The sequence below is a fragment of the Oratosquilla oratoria genome, chromosome 40, assembly GCF_046742065.1.
Source record: "Oratosquilla oratoria isolate Oo_2021 chromosome 40, ASM4674206v1, whole genome shotgun sequence".
In the NCBI taxonomy this organism is placed as follows: domain Eukaryota; kingdom Metazoa; phylum Arthropoda; class Malacostraca; order Stomatopoda; family Squillidae; genus Oratosquilla; species Oratosquilla oratoria.
In genome coordinates this window covers 25,195,373-25,221,712 of record NC_134816.1, presented here as the reverse complement: position 1 = coordinate 25,221,712, position 26,340 = coordinate 25,195,373, and the positions used below count along the sequence as shown (strand labels likewise).

Here is a 26,340-nt window from a genome sequence, read left to right as displayed (position 1 = left end):
GATCGACAGCTATTTCCTTCCCAGAAGAGAGCTAAGAGCTCGTGTGACCGATCTATGGGTAATGCTGTGACCTTACACGCACACACGCACCCAACTCTCCGCCCACAAGAATTGGAGTAACGACTCGAAACGCAGTGATACTGGAATTATTTGAGAACCTGGGTAGGATTCGAACCCGGACCGCCGTAGTGACAGTCGGAGACTACCAACCGCGCCACAGAGTCGTGTGTGTGTGTGTGTGTGTGTGTGTGGAGGTCTTCAAAAATAAAAAAAAGCTATGAAATGAGGTGCTAATATAAGAGGGAGGGTGGAGGGGTGTGGAGTGTATTGAGGGATGGAATGGGTGGGAATGATTTTATGCCTTTTCCTTTTTGGCTACCTCTCTTGTAAGGGGGAAAAAGCCTTGGTATATGTATGTATATATGAAATGAAAGCAGGTTTTGTTTTACTACAGTTACCCTTAACACACAGGTTTGTAACTCAGGTTTTCTGTGATTACAGGTTGTCTTTGAGAAGCATGGGAGCACAATGATATCCGATGTTGCAATCTATATAACCCATAAACTGTATAACCTATATAACCTATAAGTATAATATATATATCTATAAATATAATACATATATTTATAAATATAATGAATATAATTAAAACCTATATATTATGGCCTCACAATTAAACTACAATGTAGACGAGATAGTCGCCTGTCGGAGCCAAATAAGATGTTTAGGATTTAACAGACCAGTGGGTGATCAATAGTGTATTTTTTTCATTTTTATGACCTTAAGTGAAAACTTGGTGTTCTCATACAGACTACAAATCCATCACCAGTAAAGATACGAATTACATGATTCAACTACGACTGATATGGGTCATATTTATTCATAAATGGTCCTATGTGCAGGGTCAGCCTCTTGTAGGGTAAAAACCTCACTGTTCTGCCAACTAGCGCTCGGCGATAAAGCAGGTTGCTTGTCTCATGTTAGTATGTGGTCAAAATAAAGATAAGATTCTACTGCTATACAGTATTTCACGGATTCCTTATCATTCATTCGGCATTTTTTTTTTCTTTGACTGTGTACCGATATCGTTTATTTGTCTCCTGTAATATAAAAAATCCGTCGAAATAATAGTCTAGCCTAGTATGTGACTTCGAGAGAGAGAGAGAGAGAGAGAGAGAGAGAGAGAGAGAGAGGAAGTGAGATTTACTGAGCGAAGCACCTTAACTGACAAACATCCAGAATTTTCCAATTGTTGCTCTTTCATATAAGTTACTTTTTCACTAAAATGCAAAATAATAAGCGATGTATAGCTAATTAAATATTTGTTGCTTTATATAATCATACTTTAAGCTTAGAACTGAGTGCCAAAAATATAAAATCGAGCGTTGGCATTTTTCGTTTGAATATGCCGCCAACCACCATAGTGAAATACGTCCTCAGTCATAAAATAGTGGCTCCATTATAACAGGTATATTTTTTGTAGAGAGACATCATAATTATTTGAACTGAAATTTGTCAACTTTAATTGACGAATATAATTGAAAATAAGATCTTATATGAAAGACCTTGAGAAAGGCCAGGGCCAATGACGTCACAGAAGCACCCACCCTGGTTGAGCGGTTGGATATTTGTGCAGACGATAGGGAACGTCGTGAGAAAGAGGGCAGGCAAAGGAAGAGAGGTAATTTCTATTTGTTGGAAGAAGTTAAAATTCGTATGGTGACTCCAAATTGTTATATTTTAGTGCAGGAATCTAATTAGGTTGTATAATTTATCTTTGTGTGATTGGTGTAGTATATTTTAACCAGAAATTACAAAATTGTTATTCGTTAAAGTGCGTACGTGACTAACTGGGAATGTTGGAATGGCTGGACAGATTCGTGCGCAAGTAGGCCCAGGGAAGGACTTTGCGATTCCTTACAGAGAAGATGGATGCCCATTTTAGTGTTAGTAACTTTTTAATTCCAGCCAGTGCCCTTGGTTGCCTATTGTGAAGAGCATCTTATTACCCAGGATGATGGTAGTTTGAATATAAGATTTTGTTTCTCTGAAGTAGAAAGTAATTTCTGTTGGAAGAGTTTCATTTCTTCCCATTGGTACAGTCGATAGGATAATAAAGTTGATTACATTTTATGCACTGTGCCCCAAAACATAAGCTTACGTCATCAGCGGTATGGACCTTGTGGCGTGCGGTGAATATCAATGTTCATTATTGTTGGTTATAAGCTCCGGTCATAGAATGATGGAATAGGACGGTGTATAGATTTTAGTTTAATGGTAATGGATTTTCGTAGTTACGTTTTATATCTAGAAAGTAGGAAGTTTTGATTAATATTCATTTTCCAAGTTCTGTTGATGACCTTGGGGGGGAAAGTGTCACAAAATTATTTAGATTATTTCGGTTCAAATAATTTGCTTAGTGCTTAATCAAGTAGAATGAAATTTACGAAATCTATTAATAGACTAGTATCCACATCTTGTAAATATGTTTTATATGGTATCAATCAATAGAGAAGTTTTCAATATGTGCTGTGTGATCACCATGTAGTATTTGTTATATTTTTTGTTTACTAATGTAGGTACAAAGGTAGTAATTAGTGATTTACATATTTTGGAACGTTGCATGTCAATAAGATTGTATTCTGGAGCAAATGTCTTTTGATATTTGGCAAGCAGGACTAATTCTGATACTTAACTGACCTTTCTTTAGTTTCTATAATTTTTTTGTCAATAATAATAATAATGATAATGTTTATTAGGCAATGAATCAAATACAGATACTGAAAAAAGATAGTTCAAAATTACAATTGCCAAGGATAACACTAAAAAGCATGTGAGCTTATTTCCACTGTGATCATTATTAGACTGTTATTCTACACTAAGTCACACAGACAAAATACGTAAGGGTTAAGGGGACCAAAAACTGTCATGAGTGATACCAATCAGTACACATATTACACATAAACATAACTATAATTTGTAGCACTTGGAAATCGTTTAAAAGTAATGTCTTATAAACATGTATATATGAAAAGCAAATTTAGTTTTTTAACCATGTAAAGGTGTTGTACATTTAACATAAGCATTCTAGTAAAGTTATACATTCCTGCATACAGAACAAGATTACTTTAAAAAAAAAACATATATATATATATATTCAACTTCCAACTTTTTTTTCTAATGTAAAAGTCGTGAGTGATATTCACTTCTTCCCAGCCTACAATGCAAACCATAGAGATGAAAGTGACAATGGTACATGGACAAAGCACCTTTTATTGATTTTTTTTATTGATTTATTTTACAACGTAATTGCATGATCATAGAATTCTCATGGCTAGTAAGAAATGTGCAAGTGGTAATACTGGTGTATACAAATTGTTGGGAAAAAAAAACTCCATATATTAATTCTTACAGAAATATTTTATTTATTTTTGTAATATGGGAGCTCATGAAATGTAAACCTTTCTTAAAGTAAGGCACCAGTAAATGATAATGGTCAAACACTATTATAGTGTTTGACCATTATCATTTACTGGTGCTTTACTTTAAGAAAGGTTTACATTATTATTATAGTGACTATAATACCTTGTTTTCTTGAAGTAAATATCGAAATGATTGCCAAAAAATTCCTAAAATGGTATTTGTGACCATGAACATCTTCATTTGAAGTGGAAGGAATTGTTTACAAACACGTGTTGAAAATGTTTGAAATTATCTCATTGTAAAGATCATACATAAAACTAGGACAGTTCCTGACAGATAAGAGATAAATCTGATTGTGCTCTGTTATCATATGGACTTGTGGTATGGGTTACATGATAATGTAAGACTGTTCACGGAAGAATCTTTGCACTAATTCTTCACTTTATCAGTTGCTATTGGAAAACCTGATTGGATGTTATTTGTTAGGTACGTGTGCACATACATTTGAAATCAGAATTAGGTGAACCATGGTTAAGGGGGATATATGTTGTAAAAAATGAAATATTTGTAACTTGAAGTTGTATTTGTATTAGTCATGAGGATTGTATACATTACTGTTGCAAGTCTTAAACTGCATCTTTTGTTATGGTTACCATAATTGTTGGTGATTGAAATAAAAGAACGAGTGTGAGTTTTTATTCTTTGAAGTGATGGTTTGCACTCTGGTGATGAGCATATATGCTATTTTCACCATTTTTGGCAGAAAGTTTACATTCAGCTGATATGGTAGGTTAGGATAGATATTTTCACCATTTTTGGCAGAAAGTTTACATTCAGCTGATATGGTAGGTTAGGGTAGATATTGTTGGATGCATATTCTGGTGTCTTAGCAAGGTTGTTCAAAGTTGTTTTGATTTACAGATGCAGGTTGAAAATTTAAAGAAAGAAGTTACAGTGAAGTTGTCGGCTGTCGAGGATGCAATTTTATCACTTGAACAGCACAATGCCAAACTTCAGGAAAATGCCAACAAGGTGAGGACCGTTTCATTGAAGTTACCATTTCAAGGAAGTTAAGTGTTGAAAAACATTGATAATTGTTCTGATGTTCATTTGAGATATATTTTATTTGTTAATTTGAATGTTTGAAAAAAAAAATTTAAACCTAAAATTGTGGAGGTGCTGTATTCAGTAAAAGTTTTATTTTCAGTGCAAGTTAGTTCAGTTGTTGAATACTAATATCCTGATTTTTTTCAGATAAAAGAGGATATTCATGCCTCTGTAAAGCGTCAAATTGGTGCTCTTCAGAACAGGGAACTCCAGCTTGTCAGGCAGGTGGAGGTGAGTTTCATTCATTGTACAGTAGCTTGTTTTTGCGTACAAGTCAATATATTCAATGTGTATACCAAGAGTTTTTTCCCCCATACAAGGCTTTTTCCCCCTTACAAGGGAGGTAGCCTAAAAGAAAAAGGCATAAAATCATTCCTTTTTCTTTTTGGTAGCAAAGTCAAAAGGCAAATACCCACTCCCACCCATTCCACTTCCTTGATTTCTTCCCTCTCATCTTAGCTCCTCCTGGATGACTAGTCATCCCTGTTCTTTCCATATGCCCAAACCATCCCATTATTCTTTGATCAACACCATTTGTCTGCTCTCTCCACTCCAACTTTGCACACAAAATATACTTCATCTCGATGTATACATAAATATTTCCTGTTTCATTTCAGAGTTTGACTTTATTTATTTATTTATTTATTTATTTATTTTTATCGCTTCAGGTTGTGACTGCACACCAGACATCGCTAATCAATACTAAGCAGGCCAGCCTCCACCATGCTAAAGGTGCCCTAAGTAACACACTTCAGCTCCTAAACCAGTGCTCCAGCAGTGACCAGCAAACCCTTGCAAAGATTAGGGTTGAAGATCTGGCAAGGTAACAATTTTTAGATACGAAGCAGTACAGTGATGCATTCTTGCATTTTGTTTTTGCAGACTTCAAGTATTATTCAACACCTTGATATATCTAGTGCAGGCTGGAAACAAGTTTATGTTTTTGCAAAATGTACATAGTGCATCACTGTATTGCAAGGGTTAACGAGTAATTTTATGCTGAATTTGATTCCTTTTTTTAATATATATATATTTTTTTTTATAGCACCTAAAACTTTAATTTGATCCAGTTTCATTAGATTGAGGCAGGTGGGTTTCATGTGGGTTGTTTGGGGGAAAAGTGAAGGGATTAACCTGTTTTAATAACAGAATATAACATACATCTACAAAAGACTTTTTCCCCCTGTCAAGGGAGGTAGCCAAAGTCAAAGGCATAAAACCCCTCCCACCCATTTCATCTCTACATACTCCACTCCCATTCGCCACCCCTCCCTTCCTCTTTTCCTGTCATCTGGGACGATGACGGGTCATCCCTGCATCTTGCCCATTGCTTTGGGCAAGATACACGTCGGGCAGCAAGGCACAGTGCATCCACAGCAAGGCCACTTCATTTAATAGGTGACACCCCACCCTCTCCATTCCCTTGTGCAGAAAAAGAAAAGATTGGGAGAAACCCCTTCGGGCAGCATCAAAATATCATTTGCACATGTATATACCTACATATACCAAGAACTTTTTCCACATTACAAGGGAGGTAGCCAGAGGCGTAAATCCACTCCCGCCCATTTCATCCCCACATACTCCACTCCTTTTCCACCCACTCTCCTCCTCACCTCATTTCTCACTCTATCCAGTCTAGTAACCTCTACCATACTTCTCAGGCATTTCATCTCGAACACATTTAGAATCTTGTGTACCATTCTTCTGCTCCATATAGTGCTGTTGGCGCAATCACCCCTTCATATAATCCCCTAATATACATTCCCAAATGCCTATTTCTCATTACACTTTTTAATCCCTAAGGCATTTACTTGGTTCTCTTAATCTACATTCTACTTGCACCTGCCATATTTGCCCCCAAGAATCTAAAGCTTGCCACTTCCTCCAGTATCTTCCTTAACCACTTCCATAGGGTGACGCCTACGTAGGCGGCATGAGGAGCAAGTGGGTACGCGATGATGCCGACGTAAGCATCTTGATTATATTTATTGTAGTCATACCTATGTAACCTCCATTCTCTTTAAACTGGCTTCATCATATTTTCTATGGTTATCAAAATTCACGGGTGAAAGAGAACGAACGATTGAGCATCGACTTTATTTTTTATAATGCGATTGTTATGACGCAACATCGCACGTTGGGCAGCTGATGCTGCCAGACATGCGATGTGCCCCGGAGTGAAGAGGTTAATAGTCTTCCAGTTTGCTGTCATATTCCTCCCTTGTACATCTGTCACCTTTTACCCACCCTCTTTTGCACACCTTCCCAAACTCCATCACTAACTCCCTTAGTCACTCCTCATCCTGCCACAAGTGCAGTGTTGTCAGCAAACAACAACTGGCTTATTTCTCGCTTTTCTTCATTTTCTTTAATCATCTCCAATCCCCAGCCCATTACCCTTGCATTTACCTCACATCACCCCATCCATTATTAAATTGAACAGCCATAGTGACTTGACATCCCTGTCAAAGTCCCACTTTTACCTCAAACCACTCGCTCCATTTCTAATTCTATCATAGGCTCTACTAATTTGTTAAAACTATTGACTGTTCTTTCTTAACGGCTTTATTTCCTTGTATCCAGGTTTCCTGTCTACCCTGTCCATTCCAAATCTATAAAGGCCCAAAAAACATTCTTGCCTTTTCCTAAAGGTTTTTTGCATAGCTGCCTTACCACAAAAATCTGATCCACACAAATCCTACCTGTCCGAAACCCACACTGTTCTTCATCAATTACTCCCTCTGTTCCTCTCCTAATCCTTGCAAAACCCCAAAAGCCTTCCCAACTCCACTTGACAAACTGATCTTTCTGAAACTACTACTCACTCTTGTCCCCTTTTCCCTTGTAAAACGTAACTAAACAGGCAGTCCTCTGGCACTCTACCCTCTTTTATACAAACATTAAACAACCTTGCCAGCCAGTCCGTCATACATACATATACCAAAGGCTTTTCCCCCCTTACATGGGGGGTAGCCAAAAAGAAAAAGGCATAGAAATCACTCCCACCCATTTCATTTCTCATATATTCCACTCCCCTCCACCCTCCTTCCTATCTTGGCAGTCCGCCATGAAAATTAAAAAATATAATTCCAGATTCAAAAGTTTGCAAGGATGGTGTGTGGAACAAAAAGGACAGGAGGAAATAGAAGAAAGGGTAGTGAATGGTGGGATGAGGAAACAAAGAAGGTTGTAGAAGAGAAGAAGCGAGCTTTCACAGATTGGTTACAAAATAGGAAGAGGGAGTCATATGAAAGGTACAAAGAAAAGAAAAGAGAAGTAAAGCAAAAGGTAAAGGAGGCAAAGAGGAGAGCAGATTTGAAATGGGGTAAGAGTATGACAGAAAACTTTGAAAGTAATAAAAAGATGTTTTGGAAAGAAATTAAGAGAGGAAGAGGAGGCGAATCAAGTAGAGAAGAAAAGGTGAAAGGAGCAGATTGAGAGATGATTATTGAAGAGAAGGCAGTAAGGGGAAGATGGGCAGAATATTTTAGGGAGTTGCTAAATGTGAAGGAGGATAGGGAGGGAAAGATAGTTGCAGTGGGAAATTCGAAGAAAATGAGTGAGGAGAATGGAGGAGAAATAAGGAAGGATGAGGTGAAGGCAGTTGTTAAGATGATGAAAGCAGGTAAGGCACCTGGTCTGGATGGATGCCATGCAGAATGTCTGAAAAAGGGAGGTACAGTGATGGTGGACTGGTTGGTGAGGTTATTTAATGTTTGCTGGAGAGAGGGTAGAGTGCCGGAGGACTGGAGGAGTGCCTGTATAGTTCCTCTACAAGGGAAAAGGGGACAAGTGTGAATGTAGTAGTTTCAGAGGGATTAACTTGTTAAGTGTAGTGGGGAAGGCTTATGGGAGGATCTTAATTGAGAGGATTAGGAGAGGAACAGAAGGAGTAATTGGTGAGGAACAGTGTGGATTTAGGACAGGTAGAGGTTGTGTAGATCAGATGTTTGTGGTAAGACAGATATGTGAGAAAGCTATAGGAAAGGTGAAGGATGTTTTTTGGGCTTTTATGGATCTGGAAAAGGCTTATGATAGGGTAGACAGAAAGGCACTGTGGGAGGTTATGCAGATATACGGGATAGGAGGAAAGCTTCTGGGAGCTGTCAAGAGTTTTTATGAGAGTAGTAGAGCTTGTCAGGATTAGAAATGGAGAGAGTGAGTGGTTCGAGGTAAAGGTGGGACTTTGTCAAGGATGCGTTATGTCGCCCTGGCTGTTCAACTTATACATGGATGGGGTGGTGCGAGAGGTAAATGCAAGGATAGTGGGTCAGGGATTGGAGATGGTTAAAGAAAATGGAGAAAAGTGGGAGGTGAGCCAGCTGTTGTTTGCGGACGACACTGTGCTTGTGGCAGGATCGGAGGAGGGATTGAGGAAGTTGGTGGCAGAGTTTGGGAGAGTATGTGATAGAAGAAAGCTAAAGATAAATGTTGGTAAAAGTAAGGTGATGAGATGTACAAGGGGTGAAAGTGGCAGTAGACTGGAAGTGAGCATTAAGGGAGAGCGACTGGTGGAAGTGGATAGTTTTAGATACAGACACTCCTCTACTTACGTTCATTTGTTTTACGTTTTTTCGATTTTACGTTTGAACTGACTGTAAAAAAAGTTGTAAACAAATTTTTTGAGTGAATTTTTTAGTTTAGCGCGCTCTCCATAGTTCAAACGATACTTACGCATGATGCTGCATCCAATGTTTACATGGCACAAACGACAGACTGAACGTGCCTTGCCTCCTCCTTCTCCACCATCTCAATTTATGTTGCTTGAATTTAATTTATTTGAAATTAATGTTATTATTTTACAATGTTATGTTTATAATTAATGATTTAGGGGTGTTTTATAAGATACAGTAATAGAATTTATGGATGTACAGTACAGTAACAACTTACATTCATTTTCACATTATGTTCAGCCGTTCGGAACCTAACTAAAACGTAAGTTGAGGAGCGTCTGTACTTGGGTGCAAATGTGGCAGGAAAAGGTGGAGTGAATGTGGAGGTAGAATGTAGATTGAGAGAATCAAGTAAATGCCTTTGTGGATTAAAGAGTGTAATGAGGAATAGACATTTGGGAATGGATGCTAAGAGGAGACTGTATGAAGGAGTGATTGTGCCAACAGCACTGTATGGGGCAGAAACATGGAACATAAGAGGAGAGAAGGAGGTTGAATGTGTTTGAGATGAGGTGTCTGAGAAGTATGATGGGTGTTACTAGGCTAGAGTGAGAAATGAGGTGGTGAGGAGGAGAACAGTGGTGGAAAGGGAGCTGGGAGATGGGGTTGATGAAAGAATATTAGGATGGTTTGGACACATGGAAAGAATGAGTGAAGAAAGACTAGTAAAAGAGGTATGGAAGGCAGATGTGGAAGGAGTGAACATGAGGGGACGTCCTAGGATGAGGTGGATGGATGGGGTGAAGGGGGCTTTGGGGAAGAGGGAGAGAACAGAAGACGGGTGAATGGAGAATGGTTGTATATGGATGATGATGTGATTACATGAGGTGGAATGGGGGGTGAGGTAGTATGTGTGAGCAAAATTTGATGCAGACCGAAGGGATTTCTCCCCGTCTTCTCCTTTTATGCAATGGGGGGACAGAAGGGGGGGGGTCGCCGATTTAATGAAGCGGCCTTGCTGTGGATGTGCTGTGTCTTGCGACACTGCTTCTGACCCAGGGCAGTGAACAAGGTGCAGGGATGGCCCATCATCCAGGAGGTGCTAAGATAAGAGGGAGGGTGGAGGGGTGTGGAGTGTATTGAGGGATGGAATGGGTGGAAATGATTTTATGCCTTTCCTTTTTGGCTACCTCCCTTGTAAGGGGGGAAAAAGCCTTGGTATATGTACGTATGTATGTATTATTTACATGTGGGAGGCGAGTGTCTTGCAGCATTGCCTTCAATTCCTAACAGTGTGAAAGGGACAGGGATGATCCTATCCATGAGGAGCTAAGATAAGAAGGGTGATGAATCGAATGCTGGATGAGTATGTTTTCTCTTCCACCTCTCAATAAGAGTTGAGGATGGTGTTGGGAGGGGAGTGGAGTGTATTCAGGATGGAATGGGTGGGAATGGTTATTATGCCATTTCTTTTTGGCTACCTCCCTTGTAAGGGGGAAAAAGCCTTTGGTATATGTATGTATGTGGATGGTGTTCAAATGGCATTCCTGTGGTCATCATTTCCTTTGATAAGAAGTTAGCAGCCTTTTGAAAGCTAGCTATGACCATTGATCAGACCCATAGATGTATGGATGACTGACATGTTGTCAGTATTGTATATATGTAATGTTTATCTATTTATCAAGGTTGGTAGCCAAAGTCAAAAGGCATATACCCAGCCCCATCCATTTCATCCCTATCCATTCCACTCTAAACTTCTCATAGATGACAAGTCATCCCTGTATTCCATCCGCTACCCTGGGCCAGAAGAAATGCAGTAAGAGACAGCACATCCACAGCAAGGCCACTTCACTTAATCGGCATCCCCTCCCACCCCTCTCCTCTCCGTCCCTTCATGTGGAAAATAAAAGATTGGGAGAAATCCCTTTGGGCTGCATCAAAATAACATTTACACAACTCCCCATCCCCCATATGTGGTGTAAATGAGATTAATAAGATCGAGTCTGGAATGATGCTCATTCTGAGGAATCTGTAGCATTTGATCTCTTGCAAGAGGCCAATGGTCTCTAGATATCCAGTGCTGGCTACTTGATACTTATTGATAAGTGGTAATACATACATATATATATATATATATATATGTAACACACACCATATTTTTCAGTGTAAGAGGTGCATCTGTGTGTTTTTCAGGCCATTGAAAAAAAAAATTAGGGGTCCACCATGTATGCTGGTGCTACTTGTATACAGATTTTGACAATCATCAACCCCATGGAAAAACTGTGCATGCCAAAAATTCATTAAAATCGTTTAATTATTAACGAAGTAGTGTTGAGATGACAACTGGCATTTTCTCAGCTGTGCTTGGGACTGCTTCTCTTCTGTTTCTGTCTTTGCTGTCTTGGGTCTTATATATCACTGGACAATTCAATTGATTTGATATATGAGGCCCTGCATGGAGAAGTGTCCCATGCGACACAATGGCCGGTTTTGAGTTACGCACATATAACACTATTTTGCGCCGGCTGAGCGAGCGTGAGGTTTTACCACTTTGTTTTAGGAGCGTTTCGACCATATTGCAGGTCACGTTTTGTCCTTTCCGACATGCTCGGATTGAAGTAAAGTGCCAAAATAGTGTTATATGTGCGTAACTCAAAACCGGCCATTGTGTCGCATGGGACACTTCTCCATGCGGGGTCTCGTATCTAAATGCTAGTAGTTTGGGTTTCTAGTCAACGAGTGGCTAGTACAACACATTGATCTGCGAGGAAATGTGTATTTGGCCTATAAATACTGGGGTTTGGGACTAAGGTCAGCATATCATTAGTCTAAACCTACACTACAAGCACATTGAACTCAAAAATCAAGAACACCCCAAGAATCAACAACAATGAACAAGTCAAGAATCAATTGAAGAACAGCTCAACAAGTCTAGAATCAACTGAAGAACAGCTCAACAAGTCTAGAATCAACTGATGAACGGCTCAACAAGTCTAGAATCAACTGAAGAACAGCTCAACAAGTCTAGAATCAACTGAAGAACAGCTCAACAAGTCTAGAATCAACTGAAGAACAGCTCAACAAGTCTAGAATCAACTGAAGAACAGCTCAACAAGTCTAGAATCAACTGAAGAACAGCTCAGCAAGTCTAGAATCAGCTGAAGAACAGCTCAACAAGTCTAGAATCAACTGAAGAACAGCTCAACAAGTCTAGAATCAACTGAAGAACAGCTCAACAAGTCTAGAATCAACTGAAGAACAGCTCAACAAGTCTAGAATCAACTGAAGAACAGGTCAACAAGTCTAGAATCAACTGAAGAACAGCTCAACAAGTCTAGAATCAACTGAAGAACAGCTCAACAAGTCTAGAATTAGAATCAACTGAAGAACAGCTCAACAAGTCTAGAATCAACTGAAGGTCAACAAGTCTAGAATCAACTGAAGAACAGGTCAACAAGTCTAGAATCAACTGAAGAACAGCTCAACAAGTCTAGAATCAACTGAAGAACAGCTCAACAAGTCTAGAATCAACTGAAGAACAGCTCAACAAGTCTAGAATCAGCTGAAGAACAGCTCAACAAGTCTAGAATCAACTGAAGAACAGCTGAAGAACAGCTCAACAAGTCTAGAATCAACTGAAGAACAGCTCAACAAGTCTAGAATCAACTGAAGAACAGCTCAAGTCTAGAATCAACTGAAGAACAGCTCAACAAGTCTAGAATCAACTGAAGAACAGCTCAACAAGTCTAGAATCAACTGAAGAACAGCTCAACAAGTCTAGAATCAACTGAAGAACAGCTCAACAAGTCTAGAATCAACTGAAGAACAGCTCAACAAGTCTAGAATCAGCTGAAGAACAGCTCAACAAGTCTAGAATCAACTGAAGAACAGCTCAACAAGTCTAGAATCAGCTGAAGAACAGCTCAACAAGTCTAGAATCAGCTGATGAATGGCTCAACAAGTCTAGAATCAACTGAAGAACAGCTCAACAAGTCTAGAATCAACTGAAGAACAGCTCAACAAGTCTAGAATCAATTGAAGAACAGCTCAACAAGTCTAGAATCAAATGAATAACAGCTCAACAAGTCTAGAATCAACTGATGAATGGCTCAACAAGTCTAGAATCAACTGAAGAACAGCTCAACAAGTCTAGAATCAGCTGAATAACAGCTGTACAAGTCTGAAACCAAGAACTCTTGAGATGCCTCCCATAGCCGAGAAGAAGCTAAAAGGATATGATGCTGCATTCAAGTTAAAAGCAATTTGTGGTGCAGAAGAGCACGGTAATGGAGCTGTGGCTAGAGAATTCACCATTAACGAATTGATGGTCGGAAAGTAGCCACAGAAGGATTAACTTAAAGACGAAAAAAAAAAAAAAGTCATTCTGTGGGTGGTCCTAGTCCTGGAAGAAAAAGTGGAGCTGTGGGTGAACAAGCAGTGATTGGAGGGTTGAAGGTCATCAACCATCAGTACAAGACTAAAGACAAAGACATTGGCCAAAGAAATGAACATTAATGAATTTCAAGTGGTCCTATCATGGTGTTTTTATGCTTTGAGAGGAACTGGTGATTTGAAGAACAACTGTCTGCCAAAAACTCCCAGTTGACTGGCAAGAGAAGGTTACAACTTTCAGAGAATATATGATAGAGATAATCAGAGAACAGGAGATTGATCATTCAGTAGCCAACATGGACGAGGTGCCACTGACATTCGACATCCCGATAACCAGAATGGTTGAAAAGACAGGAACCAAAAGCATGTCAATCAGAAATACTGGTCATGAGAAGGCAATCTTCATTGTGGTCCTTTGTGTGCACAGTGTTGGTTAAAAGACTGCCAATGTTGATTTTCAAAAGGAAGAAAATTCCAAAGGAGAAATTTCCACCAGGTGTAATCTTTTGTGGATAGAAGAATCTGTGATGAATTACAGGTTGGACAGTGCCTACATAAAGAATCTAGGAGGCTCTTTCCACAGGCTGTATGTGGATTTAATGACTGCTCAGGACAGAGTTGGTAGAGAAACTCAAGTGACAGGATTCCAAGCTTGGAATTGGCCCAGGAGGCTTAATGAGAATCCAACTGCTCAATATTTTGGCCAAGAACTCGTTCAAGGATCATCTTTGAATGTTGTGTGAGAGGTCAACGTGCTGGATACACTGAAGTCGTAGAGTGGATCATTGAATTGTGGAAAAAGTGAGAATCCACTATCACGAGTGGATTTCTCAAGACCTCAGACGACCTTGTCAGAATTTGATAATGAACAAGATGCAGATTCAGATGATGATTGCCTAATGAATACAATTACACCAGATCTAGCTGATCTGTATAACGATCTGTCTTGGGATGACACTGAAGGCTAGGATTTTTATAGCTTTCTCGGTAACCGAGAATAGACTTTAGGACTAGTGCTTACCAATATGTATGCTAGGTGCGGTAAATTATTCTATAGTTATGTTGGCTGATGAGCTGATCTTGTCAGATATTTTATATCCTGACATGGAAACAAAGTACTGTCCCCGTGCCTCGTACGAAGGTGCGCCTCTTGTAGGGATTTACTAGAGGCCTTGGGAGGGTCTCTCTTACACTGGTGCGCCTGATACGCCGCAAAATATGGTATATACTAAAAGTTTTCTTCCCACTAATAAGTGAAGTAGCCAGTCTGCTCTATATTGTTCCCTAGGGCAACACCAAGGTGTCCCCCAATCCGTGTTAACTTGAAATATTGTGTTGAAGGTTAACCATAAGGGATAGTAATTGATGAGCAAGGATGCAGAGACAAAGAAATATTTTAGGATTTAGTATGGTTATTAATTTGTATGCATGAGGTGGAATGGGTGGGGGGGATGGGGGGGTGAGGTAGTATGTGTGAGCAAAATTTGACGCAGCCCGAAGGGATTTCTCCCCGTCTTCTCCTTTTATGCATGGGAGACGGAGAGTGGGGGGTCGCCGATTTAAAGAAGCGGCCTTGCTGTGGATGTGCTGTGTCTTGCGACACTGGTTCTGACTCAGGGCAGTGGACAAGGTGCAGGGATGACCCGTCATCCAGGAGGTGCTCAGATAAGAGAGAGGGTGGAGGGGTGTGGAGTGTATTGAGGGATGGAATGGGTGGAAATGATTTTATGCCTTTTCCTTTTTGGCTACCTCCCTTGTAAGGGGGAAAAAGCCTTGGTATATGTATGTATGTATGAATCAATTTCGTTTGGTACTAATTCGTATTTAATTTCCTTTCGTAGCGTACGTAATATTCGTCCCATTAACTTGGTGTCAGTGGATCTGGATGAGGCAACACTGAATTCTGCAGTGTCAACTTTTGGGCAGATGAGTTTGCCAGATAGTATTACCCATCAGTCATCATCAGTCATCCCTACCAGGTAGGTACTTCTCTGTTTTCTCATTTAGGTATTTTTGTGTGCCAGTTTTCTGCAGTTTTGCAAGCAAACAGGCTTTAAGATAAATGGTTAATTGACGATGGAATTTTATTTATTTTTGGCCGACTCCCTTGTAGAGGGGTAAAAGCCTTTGGTATATGTATGTATGACGATAGGATTTGTCCGTTTCCGCATAGGATGGAGGAGTACGAGGACGAGGAACATGGGCTTGTGCACAAGAGTGTGGCCACTGCGGCATCTGGACCAGACTCGCCTATGCACATAACAGTCCAATTCCCAAAGTTGTCCAAACAGTCTTGGTTAGCCAACAACTCTGTGCCAAAGGAGAGATCAACGTTGGTGCCTCCACCAAGCAAGGTGATCAAGGTGAGTTGAATAGGCAATTTTTCAAAACATAGAGTAACATGGCATTTGTTAAGAAGAAATTTTCCTTGACAATTTTGTAATGCTCTGGGTTTTGTATAAAATATCTATGACTGACTGGCATTGCAGTTTTTAACCATATTCATATTCATCATCTTAAGGAATTTGTTTTGGGCTAGGACAAATTTTTGATAATGTTGGGTTGATTTTGACCTGAAAAGGCTACCAGTCAATTAATTCACTTCATAGATGAGTCTGTCTCTAGGCTGCATGACAGTGCCTAGTCCTAGCCAGAACAGACTCCTTCAAATAGATGTGGTCAACCCTGGTTGGGCTACAGAGCCACATCTTAAAATTTTGTGTGTATTTACCTAGTTGTATTTTACGGGAGTGCGCGCACATGTATGTGTGCATGATTGTACAATCACACTGTAGCTTTTATGTTTCATTATGTATAATTGTTAATTGTTATTCCATTGTTTTATTATGTTTCGTCTGATAAAGGGGAAATGGATGGTTGGGGATGTGGCTGCACGTTTTGACTGGCTACATCCCTTGAAGGGGGAAAGAATCCTTTTAGGTGTATAAAGAGACAGAATATAGATAACTGGATTCTTTTTGGCTACCCCCCATGTAGGGGGAAAAAGCCTTTGGTATATGTATGTATGTTGGGGCGGGGGAGGAGCCTTCTTGACCCATGATCGGGAAATTTGTCTTTGCTTATTGTTCTTGGGCTGAAAACGTGTATGTATATTGAACAGAGGCCCTTGAAACTGAACAAGCTTGCATCCACAATTGAGTTTTGTTTTGGTAATGATGCAATTGGTTAATCTTGTTGATAACAGCCACATTGCTTTTTGTTTGTTTTCTGGGCAACTTTTGTATGCTGGTTACATATCTGCTTGGTTTCACATTTTGTAGTGGCCAAACAATTTCCTAGATCCTGCCCATTTGTCAAAATCTAGAATGTTGTATTTTCTATTCAACTACTCTTAATGGTTGGCTATTCATTCAGGCAGTTGTCACCATGGCATGCTATTTGTACTGAAAGGGATATAATCAGTCTTGAGTAGCTTCTTATGTGAACCCTTTCTTTGTCATAGCTGCTTTGGTATTTCATTCCTCCCTGTGGCAATTGATCATTTCATTGCACCAAAGTATCGCCAGGTACCACAGTACCACCAGGTACCACAAGTTGCTTTTTGAATAGCAAGAGGGTTAATTCGCTCATTGGTGAAGAGTTATGTTTGTTAACTGATCTGGAGGTGGGGTTGATGGAAGTGTTCTCGATTGGTGAACATGGATGGGTTCTTGATTTGTTTCACATGTACATGTGCCTCCTTTTGCCATGTGATTGAGGATCCTTATGGAGAGAACACTTTGTCAAGGCTCCTGTGAAAGGGAATGGGAGTACCAGATAGATTGAATAATGGTTAATATTCCTAATGGCAAAAATAATCCTGAAGTAGTTGAGGTATTCACATATAAGCAAATTGATGATGGATGGGATGGGATGGGTGGTGGGTGCATGCCTTGGCTGGCTACCCTCCTTATGAGGTGGAAGCTTCTTTTTGGTGTATAGATAGTACCAAGCAACAGACATAACTAGAACTAGGAACCCATAACTAGTATTTCATAGTCTTAGTGGATGTTGAACCATAGACTTAGTGGACATTGAACAATTTTCCAGACTGCCAACCCTGCTAGTGATGTGGCATCCTGGCTAGGTTCCCTTCATTTGAGTACTGCATCAGAGGATGACATCCCCACTATGGGCTGGGGGAATGGTTTTGAAATGGTTAACAATTCCATTCGTTCCTCTGTAAGCTCCAGCATCGAAGTAGTCTCTCATCAGGATATAGATTCAGTGAGGGTAAGAATTTGATTTTGTCACCTTAGTAATGTAAATTAAGTCCCCTTTATCGAATGAGTGGCCAAGTTGAGGAATATACCCATCCAGCACCCTTCCGAAAACTTGAACCATTCCTTCATCTTAGCTTCTCAAGGATGAAGTCTTCCCAGCCCTTGGTCACACTGCACAAGTTAGAGGCAATACAGGAAGATGACCCTTCCACAGCAGAGCCTGACAGTCGAAACTAGTTTAACCCACAATTTCATTACATGGCAAACCCACTCTCCACTCCCAACTCTTATCCACTTGAGAAATATTCAGAGCAAACGAGAAGTAATAAATTTGGGTCGTGTTTCCTTGACCATTTATTACTTCACTGATCAATCTTCACATGGTTACCAAGTCTATTCCATGGTTAACAAATGGAATAAACTGTGTAGTGGGCACTGAAACTATTTGTTGTTTTTAAGAGAAGGTTAGATAACATTATGGATGGGGACGTGGAACTACTTAGTAGGTCTTATGGTCTCTTTCAGTCTCCTTCATTCTTATGTTCTTATCTTTTGCCATCTCCTCCCAAATTCCTTCCTTGTATTCTCTCTCTCTTTCCTCTCTCCTCTCTCTCTCTCTCTCTCTCTCTCTCTCTCTCTCTCTCTCTCTCTCTCTCTCTCTCTCTCTCTCTCTCTCTCTCTCTCTCTCCTCTCTCTCTCTCTCTCTCTCCTCTCTCTCTCTCTCTCTCTCTTCTCTCTCTCTCTCTCTCTCTCTCTCTCTTCTCTCTCTCCTCTTCTCTCTCTCCTCTTCTCTCTCTCCTCTTCTCTCTCTCCTCTTCTCTCTCTCCTCTCTCTCTCTCTCTCTCTCTCTCTCTCTCTCTCTCTCTCTCTCTCTCTCTCTCTCTCTCTCTCTCTCTCTCTCTCTCTCTCTCTCTCTCTCTCTCTCTCTCTCTCTCTCTCTCTCTCTCTCTCTCTCTCTCTCTCTCTCTCTCTCTCTCTCATCTCTCTCTCTCATCTCTCTCTCTCATCTCTCTCATCTCTCTCTCTCATCTCTCTCATCTCTCTCATCTCTCTCATCTCTCTTCTTCCACACTTTGCCTTGCCCCCTCACCCCAGCCATACTTATTCAACACCATCTTGTATATGTTTGGGCTCCTGTCTGCCTCCTTCAAAGTTGCTGTTCCATACGGTGTCATTGGCACAAACTTTCATGTATAGTCTTATGTTAGTCATAGTTTACACTTGTGTGCACACACACACCTACACACACACACACCTACACACACACACACACCTACACACACACACACACCTACACACACACACCTACACACACACCTACGCACACACACCTACACACACACACACCTACGCACACACACACCTACACACACACCTACACACACACACACCTACACAAACACCTACGCACACACACACCTACACACAACACACACACACACACACACACACACACACACACACACACACACACACACACACACACACACACACACACACACACACACACACACACACACACACACCTACACACACACACACACACACACACACACCTACACACACACACACACCTACACACACACACACACCTATACACACACACACACCTACACACACACACACACCTACACACACACACCTACACACACACACCTACACACACACACCTACACACACACACACACACACACACACCTACACACACACACACACACACACACACACACACACACACACACACACACACACACACACACACACACCCTACCTTTTTCCGAATTATGAAAGGAATGGAAGTTCTCGATAGAGACAACCTATTACAATGGGACAAAAGAGAAACAAGAGGACACAAAAAGAAACTAAGACAGTTACAAAAAAGACCTGAAAAAAATAGCTTCTCACACAGAGTAATCGATGTCTGGAACAAACTGAACAGTGAAAGCCAAAACTATACACAATTTCAAGAATAAACTGAGTGTGGAGAGAGATGAAAACGGGTCACTATGAGCAAAGCTCCCATCCTGTAAAATACAACTAGGTAAACACACACACACACACACAGACACAGACACATGCATACATACATATCCAATTGCAGCCCATACTCTATAATTCAAACCCTCCCCCTCACTTTATTTACTGGTACATGTGACCCTACATACTTGTAGCCTCATGGCAGCTGGCAAGTCCCTGGACTAATCCCAGGAAGAAATGTTGAAACTGCTGTCTGTTTTGTGAATATGGGTATGTTTTGTTGTCATTATTTTGTGGAGGTAGGAGAGTACTGTTTCAGCTCATTGTATCGGAAAAGGTGGTAAGCTATTGGAAGTTTATAGAAGTTTCTGATCACCTGGTCAGCTCACTGAAAGTGAGGATGTTCTTTGGCTTTGTATGTTTACTCCACAGCTGGCTGCCAAACTATAAACTTCACCATATGTCCCCAGATCTCATCCCAGCAGAGAAATTGCATCCACAAAAGCGAGGATTGCACTGGCATACTTTTGTCTGTCACCACTCAACACTAAAGTGTTGTCAACACAAAATTGGTCTGATGATAGACAGCAACTGCCTCAGGTGCAACCAGAACACGGAAGACTGTGTCTTACACTACACTTACTCCTTCCACACACAATTGCTTTGCCAAGTGACTTTGAGGAGGCTTGTGGCCTGAGCTGGTGATCATGAGACCACTGTAAAAGGCAGGGCACTAGATAGATGGGTTGATAATTTTCAAACCCATCAATACCCTTGTCTGTGGTGGTGAACTCCCAAGCAGCTAGTCCAATCTCTAGACTTGGCCCAATATATTCTGTCAGCTTCAACTTTTTCACTTTTTCACGTAAGAGCTGACAGTGACTGCCCTCCTCTCCTCTCTCCTCCTACCAGCTGGTGACAGAAACAAACCACACTAGTAAAACACGGACAGGTCCTTAGTTCCTCCCTCGAGAGATCTCTGGGAGACCTCAAAGATCATCACCGACTGCAGTGTATTTCCAGTGGGTGAAACTAGAGGTAACAGATATTATTCTGGTTTTCGTACGTCACATGTTAAAGGTTTGAGTAAAATATTTATTGTAAAGCTTTTGGAATGCAATCCATGTACAGAGGGCATTTTCCAGGGTTGCTGCGTTGCCTTGAACATGAGCAGTGTGCTGCTGAATAGAGGTGACCTCTCATCCCAGGATGTTGAGATGGGAAGGGTAATAAGTGGAATTTGGTGTATGTGCATTAACTTGGCCGCCCCCAATATAAAGGGAGAGGGCTTTTGTTGTATATATTATTATTTTTCATTTTAGTTAAATGGTTAACACAACAAAATTTAGATCAATTGCATTAATACACCTACACTTTAGTCCCTTGAATTGACAACTTGTATTGATAGATTAGTTAGAAACATGCACACACACACACACACACACACACACACACACACACACACACACACACGTGTGCACACACACACACACACACACACACACATTCTCATACACATTCTCACACATGCATACAGCACATATATATGTGTGTGTGTAGTGTATACAATTTCATGGTTTACTTTTCTTTTCAGGATGACTGCAGTGTACAAGGGACTCCAATGGTTGAGATAGAAAATCTAGATGACTTGTATGTGAGTGAGAAGTCCCGCTGGCTTAGTCCAAAGAGAGACTCTGCAGTGAAGTCTGCTTTAGCTAGTGTTGACCTGTCAGTAAACAAAGTGTGTAGGGCCAACGAGCCCTGTGCTTCTTTTGCTGACTGTGTGTGTAAAAACAATGGTAACTGCGGTGAAGTTGCCATGGAAAAGGCATTGCAGTCGGTTCTTTGGAAGGCCAAGAGGAATCGCAAGCGTCCGTATTCAGTTACGGAAGGAACTGGAGAAATTCTGGATAGAATGTCCAAAGTTCTTGCTTCATGCAACTCAGACTGGCTAGTCAAGGGCTTGACCAAAGTGGATACTAGTACACCAGCTAAGAAGATTCAGTACGAGACACCAGAAGGGGAATGGCTGAGGTTGGCCACCGAGAAGCAAACTCCCCCTCAGACTCCTGCGGCACGTATCCAGTTCTCCACGCATTCAAACATGTGGTTGCTTCACAAGCTCAAGAATGATAAGGAGAAACTGAAAGAGAAGGCTAACAAGGAAGAACAGAATGAAAAGGAGTATGAGAAGGCGGGCAACAAAACCACAATTTCAGAAAGCATTTTGGAGAAAAAGCTAGAGGCTCTCTCAATTGACAAATCTGATTTTCTCCTGCCAAGCAAGTCATTAGATTTAGGTAGTAGGATTGTTAGCAATAATGTGTCTTCATGGCTACTTCAGTGCATGCCACCATCATTTTCCAGTCCAGTAATGAAAGAGAATTTTCAGCACGGGGGAGATTTTGATGAAAAACTTAAGTGGCTGATATCGAAAAAGGAGGAAAAGCTGTCTTCACCTACCAATTTCCCTGACCAAAAAGTATCTTCAGAAAAATTTCGCAAAGATGGGAGAGAGCAATGGTTGATAAAAACTTGTTAATATTTATATTTATAGTGGCACGTATAGTGCATATATCGATGAATCGTTGGTTCTTGACAGTTGTCGTATGTGATAAGACAACTTAGGGTAAGTATTTGAAATGATTCATATGATGGTAGAAATACTTGTATGTAGGAAATGCATGCATTAATAATGGTCACATATATTATATACACATACATGCACTTGTATACATCGTTAAACAACAGTACAGGAGAGTGCATTACTGTAAGCATATGCTGGCAGTGATGTACATGTATTTCGGGACCTAATACTTGGTCTGATTGTGCATACATTTTTAGAACAAGTATTTGTATCATACCATTGGAAGATGATGGGTATTATGTGAATTGTGCTGCATTGTACTCAGATTATTTTATATTCTAAATATAGTATTCTTTTAATAAAAAGATTTATGGAAAATTGATACATCAATGTAACATCTTCAACATGTATTAATTGATGGAATTTGTTCTGGCCAGGGACGAGGAATTTTATGGCGGTTTGAAGTTGTGGTTGAAATACCATCAGTTTAGAGTCCAGATATTAAATAAGTCTTTCACTAAAACAATCTGTCCCGTAGTTGAAGGTGTTAAAGGTCAAAAACCACTTAATGGATTGCAATAGTTCAGCTAGTCCAGAGCTATGTCATTTGTAAAAGGGGAAAGTGTTCTCAATAAAGCTTCTCTCTCATTCTTTAGGGAATAGGGACATAGCTTCATATACAGTAATTATCTAGTATTGCTGATTGCTGTGTGGAGTGTAATCTCTTATAGCTTCAGTTGTACAGACTGACAGTCTGCATTCCTATATTGCACAATAAAATATTTTTTCTTTATATGCAATTGTATTTGATTTTTCACGTATCTGGGAAGTGTATGCTAGGGTATGTGGGAAAAGTATGGGAGGGCTAATTGTCATTTGGGAAAATTTCAGGCAATGAAGTTGATGAGGGCTGTGAAATATTTAAGAATATTTCCAGACAAGTGTGGAATGTGCCAGCCCATCAGTGCTGTGATTGGGTGGAAGTGTAGGTATTAATTGACAAGTTAATCTCTTGTATCCCTAGACATCTTGCAAGACCCATGGCTCCCAGCTAACCAGTGATGTCCTGTGAATTGTCCCGCAAGTTACACAAGAGGTTTAAGAAGTTGTATTGGATGCATCTGGGGCAATTTGAGTGAAGACATTAAAAAAAGAATGTGGCAAGCAGCCTTGTATGTATGCAAATGATACGGTTATACTTTTAAGTTTGGTAGATGTACTATTTCTTATTTGAGGTGACTGGTGTAATTAGTAAGCACACCTACCCAATGTGGGAGGTCCCAGGTTCGATTTATGGGCAGTGCCAGCTTTTCAGTAAAGCTCCTGGGGAATGTTTAAGAAAACAAAGCTGTGTAACTGAAGTGTTTACCCAGGCATTTTTCCAGAGGGAGAGATTCATACACAGACCACCGAGGAACATGTGAGGAACCTGGAACCAAGGGTGTGTACTCGTGGGGCCCAGCCAAAATTGAGGCTCTGGCTGGATTTTTGACATTTGGCCTCTGGTGCCTACACCTTTGCCCTGAGTGGTCTCCAAGTGATATCTGCAGGAGGCATGGTGGCCCTCCAGCTGTGGGTGAGATAGTGGCCCAGTTGGAGCCAGTGGTCAAAATGACGTATGGATTTTTTACTGTTATCAAAATTAATGAAAGTATTGGGATCGTTTAGATACATGGAAAGAATGAGTGAAGAAAGACTTGTAAAAGAGGTGTGGAAGACAGAGGTGGAAGGAGTGAGCATGAGGGGGCGACCAAGGATGAGATGGATGGATGGGGCATTGGGAAAGGCCAAACGGGCGGGTGCTAGAGGCGGAAAGGAAAAAAAACTGATAATCCAGCCAGAGCCTCAACTTTGGCTGGGCCCCACGAATACACGTCCTTGTACCTCATAATGATATGGGTTTGGTTTGGTTAGGTTAAAGGAGGTGCTAAGATGAGAGGGAGGGTGGAGGGGTGGAGTGTATTCAGGGATGGAATGGGTGGTAATGATTTTGTGCCTTTTCCTTTTTGGCTACCTCCCTTGTAAGGGGGAAAAAGCCTTTGTATATGTATGTAAATGAGGTTAGGTTAGGATAGGTTAAGTTAGGTTTGGGTTGATTAGGTTGGGCTAGGTTAGGTTGTGTTAAAGGTTAGAGAAGGTTAGATTGGATTTGGTTTGGTTAGCTTAGGATAGGTCAGGTTGGGTTGAGTTGGGATATGTTAGGTTGGTTAGTTCAGGTTATATAAAATTTATATTGTTGAGTTTGATTAGGTTAGCTTATTGTTGTTTAGTAATATTTTCTCATGTTTTTGTCACACACACACACAGCCCAGGGCTGAAATGATTTCAGTACCGCTGCGCCGTGAGTCGTTACTCCAACTCTCGTGGGTGGGGAATTGTGTGTGTGTGTGCGTGTAAGGTCAGCATTACCCATAGATCGGTCATATATGAGCGCTGAGCTCTCTTCCGGGAGGGAAATAGCTGTTGATCACAAGTCCAACATGTGATCCAAGACCTAGTGAATCTCACACACACACATATATGAGTGTGTGTGTGTGTTAATTATGTATATGTGTAGATGTATCAAAACTAAAATCACAGTCAGAACAAAAAAAAAATTGAAACGGTCTTTATATTTCGACTGTAAGCTACAGTCGAAATATATAGACTCTCCGTTTCCAGTTTTTCTCTGCTGCAACTGTGGATTTAGTTTTGCTTTACAAAGGTGCTACTGCATTTTTCATCACTGTAGATGTATGTATACCAAACATTCATATCCAACTGTCGCTCTAAGTCGGGTCCCTTTGGGGGAGAGAACGCCATCTCTCCTTCCACTCCTTCGTATTTCTCTCTCTCTCTCTCTCTCTCCCTCCCACTGTATCTCTCTCCCTCACCCTTTCATACTCCCCCTCTCTCTCTGTCTTCCTCTTCTTCCCTCTCTTTCTGTCTCTATCCCCTCAACCCCCCTTCCATATTTCTCTCAGTTCCTCCCTTCCCCTACTATATCTCCTCCTTTGACTATATTTCTCTGTGTCTCTCTATCCCTTCCCTCGCCATATTAATATCTCTCTCGCTCCGTCCCCCTTTATCTCTGTCTTTTCTCCCTCCACGAAGAGGAGACTGTATGAAGGAGTGATTGTGCCAACAGCACTGTATGGGGCAGAAACGTGGAACATAAGAGAAGAAGAGAGAAGGAGTTTGAATGTGTTTGAGATGAGGTGTCTGAGAAGTATGGTGGGGGTTACTAGGCTAGATAGAGTGAGAAATGAGGAGGTGAGGAGGAGAACAGGGGTGAAAAAGGATTTGGGAGATAGGGTTGATGAAAGAATATTAGGATGGTTTGGACACATGGAAAGAATGAGTGAAGAAAGACTAGTAAAAGAGGTATGGAAGGCAGATGTGGAGGGAGTGAACATGAGGGGACGTCCTAGGATGAGGTGGATGGATGGGGTGAAGGGGGCTTTGGGGAAGAGGGGAATGTCTGTTGAGGAAGGAAGGGAGAGGACGGAAGACAGAGGTGAGTGGAGAATGGTTGTATATGGATGATGTTGTGACTGCATGGGGAGAAATGGGCGGGGGGGTGGGGGGGTAGTGTGTGTGAGTGAGTTTTGACGCAGCCCGAAGGGATTTCTCCCCGTCCTCTCCTTATATGCAAGGGGGGACGGAGAGGGGGGGTCGCCGATTAAATGAAGCGGCCTTGCTGTGGATGTGCTGTGTCCTGCGACACTGCTTCTGACCCAGGGCGGTGGGCAGGGTGCAGGGATGACCCGTCATCCAGGAGGTGCTCAGATGAGAGGAAGGGTGGGAGGGGTGTGGAGTGTATTTAGGGATGAAATGGGTGGGAGTGTTTTTATGCCTTTCCCTTTTTGGCTACCTCCCTTGGAAGGGGGAAAAAGCCTTGGTATATGTATGTATGTATATATATATATATATCTTACACACACTTTCCCCCGTCGTATATATACAGGGTGGGTCGCGGAAACTTCCCGATTTGAGGATTAAATGATAAACTGTTTACACTACACAATTCTTTATTCTA

The 26,340-nt window shown here is 40.9% G+C and overlaps 1 protein-coding gene across 4 annotated transcripts; it reads left to right on the top strand.

The window, feature by feature from the left end:
• The first annotated feature begins 1,585 nt into the window (after positions 1-1,585).
• Positions 1,586-23,117, top strand: LOC143020684 (uncharacterized). 4 transcript variants are annotated; one of them, XM_076177302.1, is made up of 8 exons: positions 1,586-1,681; positions 4,345-4,455; positions 4,678-4,761; positions 5,199-5,353; positions 15,377-15,514; positions 15,709-15,898; positions 17,586-17,768; positions 21,330-23,117. In XM_076177302.1, the coding sequence occupies exons 1-8, from the start codon at positions 1,586-1,588 to the stop codon at positions 22,275-22,277; spliced, it is 1,905 nt and encodes a 634-aa protein (XP_076033417.1). In that variant the 3' UTR covers positions 22,278-23,117. The 4 variants fall into 4 exon arrangements, with proteins under 4 accessions (XP_076033417.1, XP_076033420.1, XP_076033418.1 ...); XM_076177303.1 differs by lacking the exon at positions 1,586-1,681 and adding an exon at positions 1,914-1,946; XM_076177304.1 differs by lacking the exon at positions 1,586-1,681 and adding an exon at positions 1,999-2,020.
• Positions 23,118-26,340: the final 3,223 nt, after the last annotated feature.

Excerpts from the sequence above, each read along its gene's own strand:
- LOC143020684 (XM_076177302.1), top strand. The coding sequence starts at position 1,586 with ATGACGTCACAGAAGCACCCACCCTGGTTGAGCGGTTGGATATTTGTG. Across the intron at positions 4,456-4,677 it reads TTCAGGAAAATGCCAACAAG|ATAAAAGAGGATATTCATGC; the intron begins GTGAGGACCGTT and ends GATTTTTTTCAG. Across the intron at positions 15,515-15,708 it reads TCATCAGTCATCCCTACCAG|GATGGAGGAGTACGAGGACG; the intron begins GTAGGTACTTCT and ends GTTTCCGCATAG.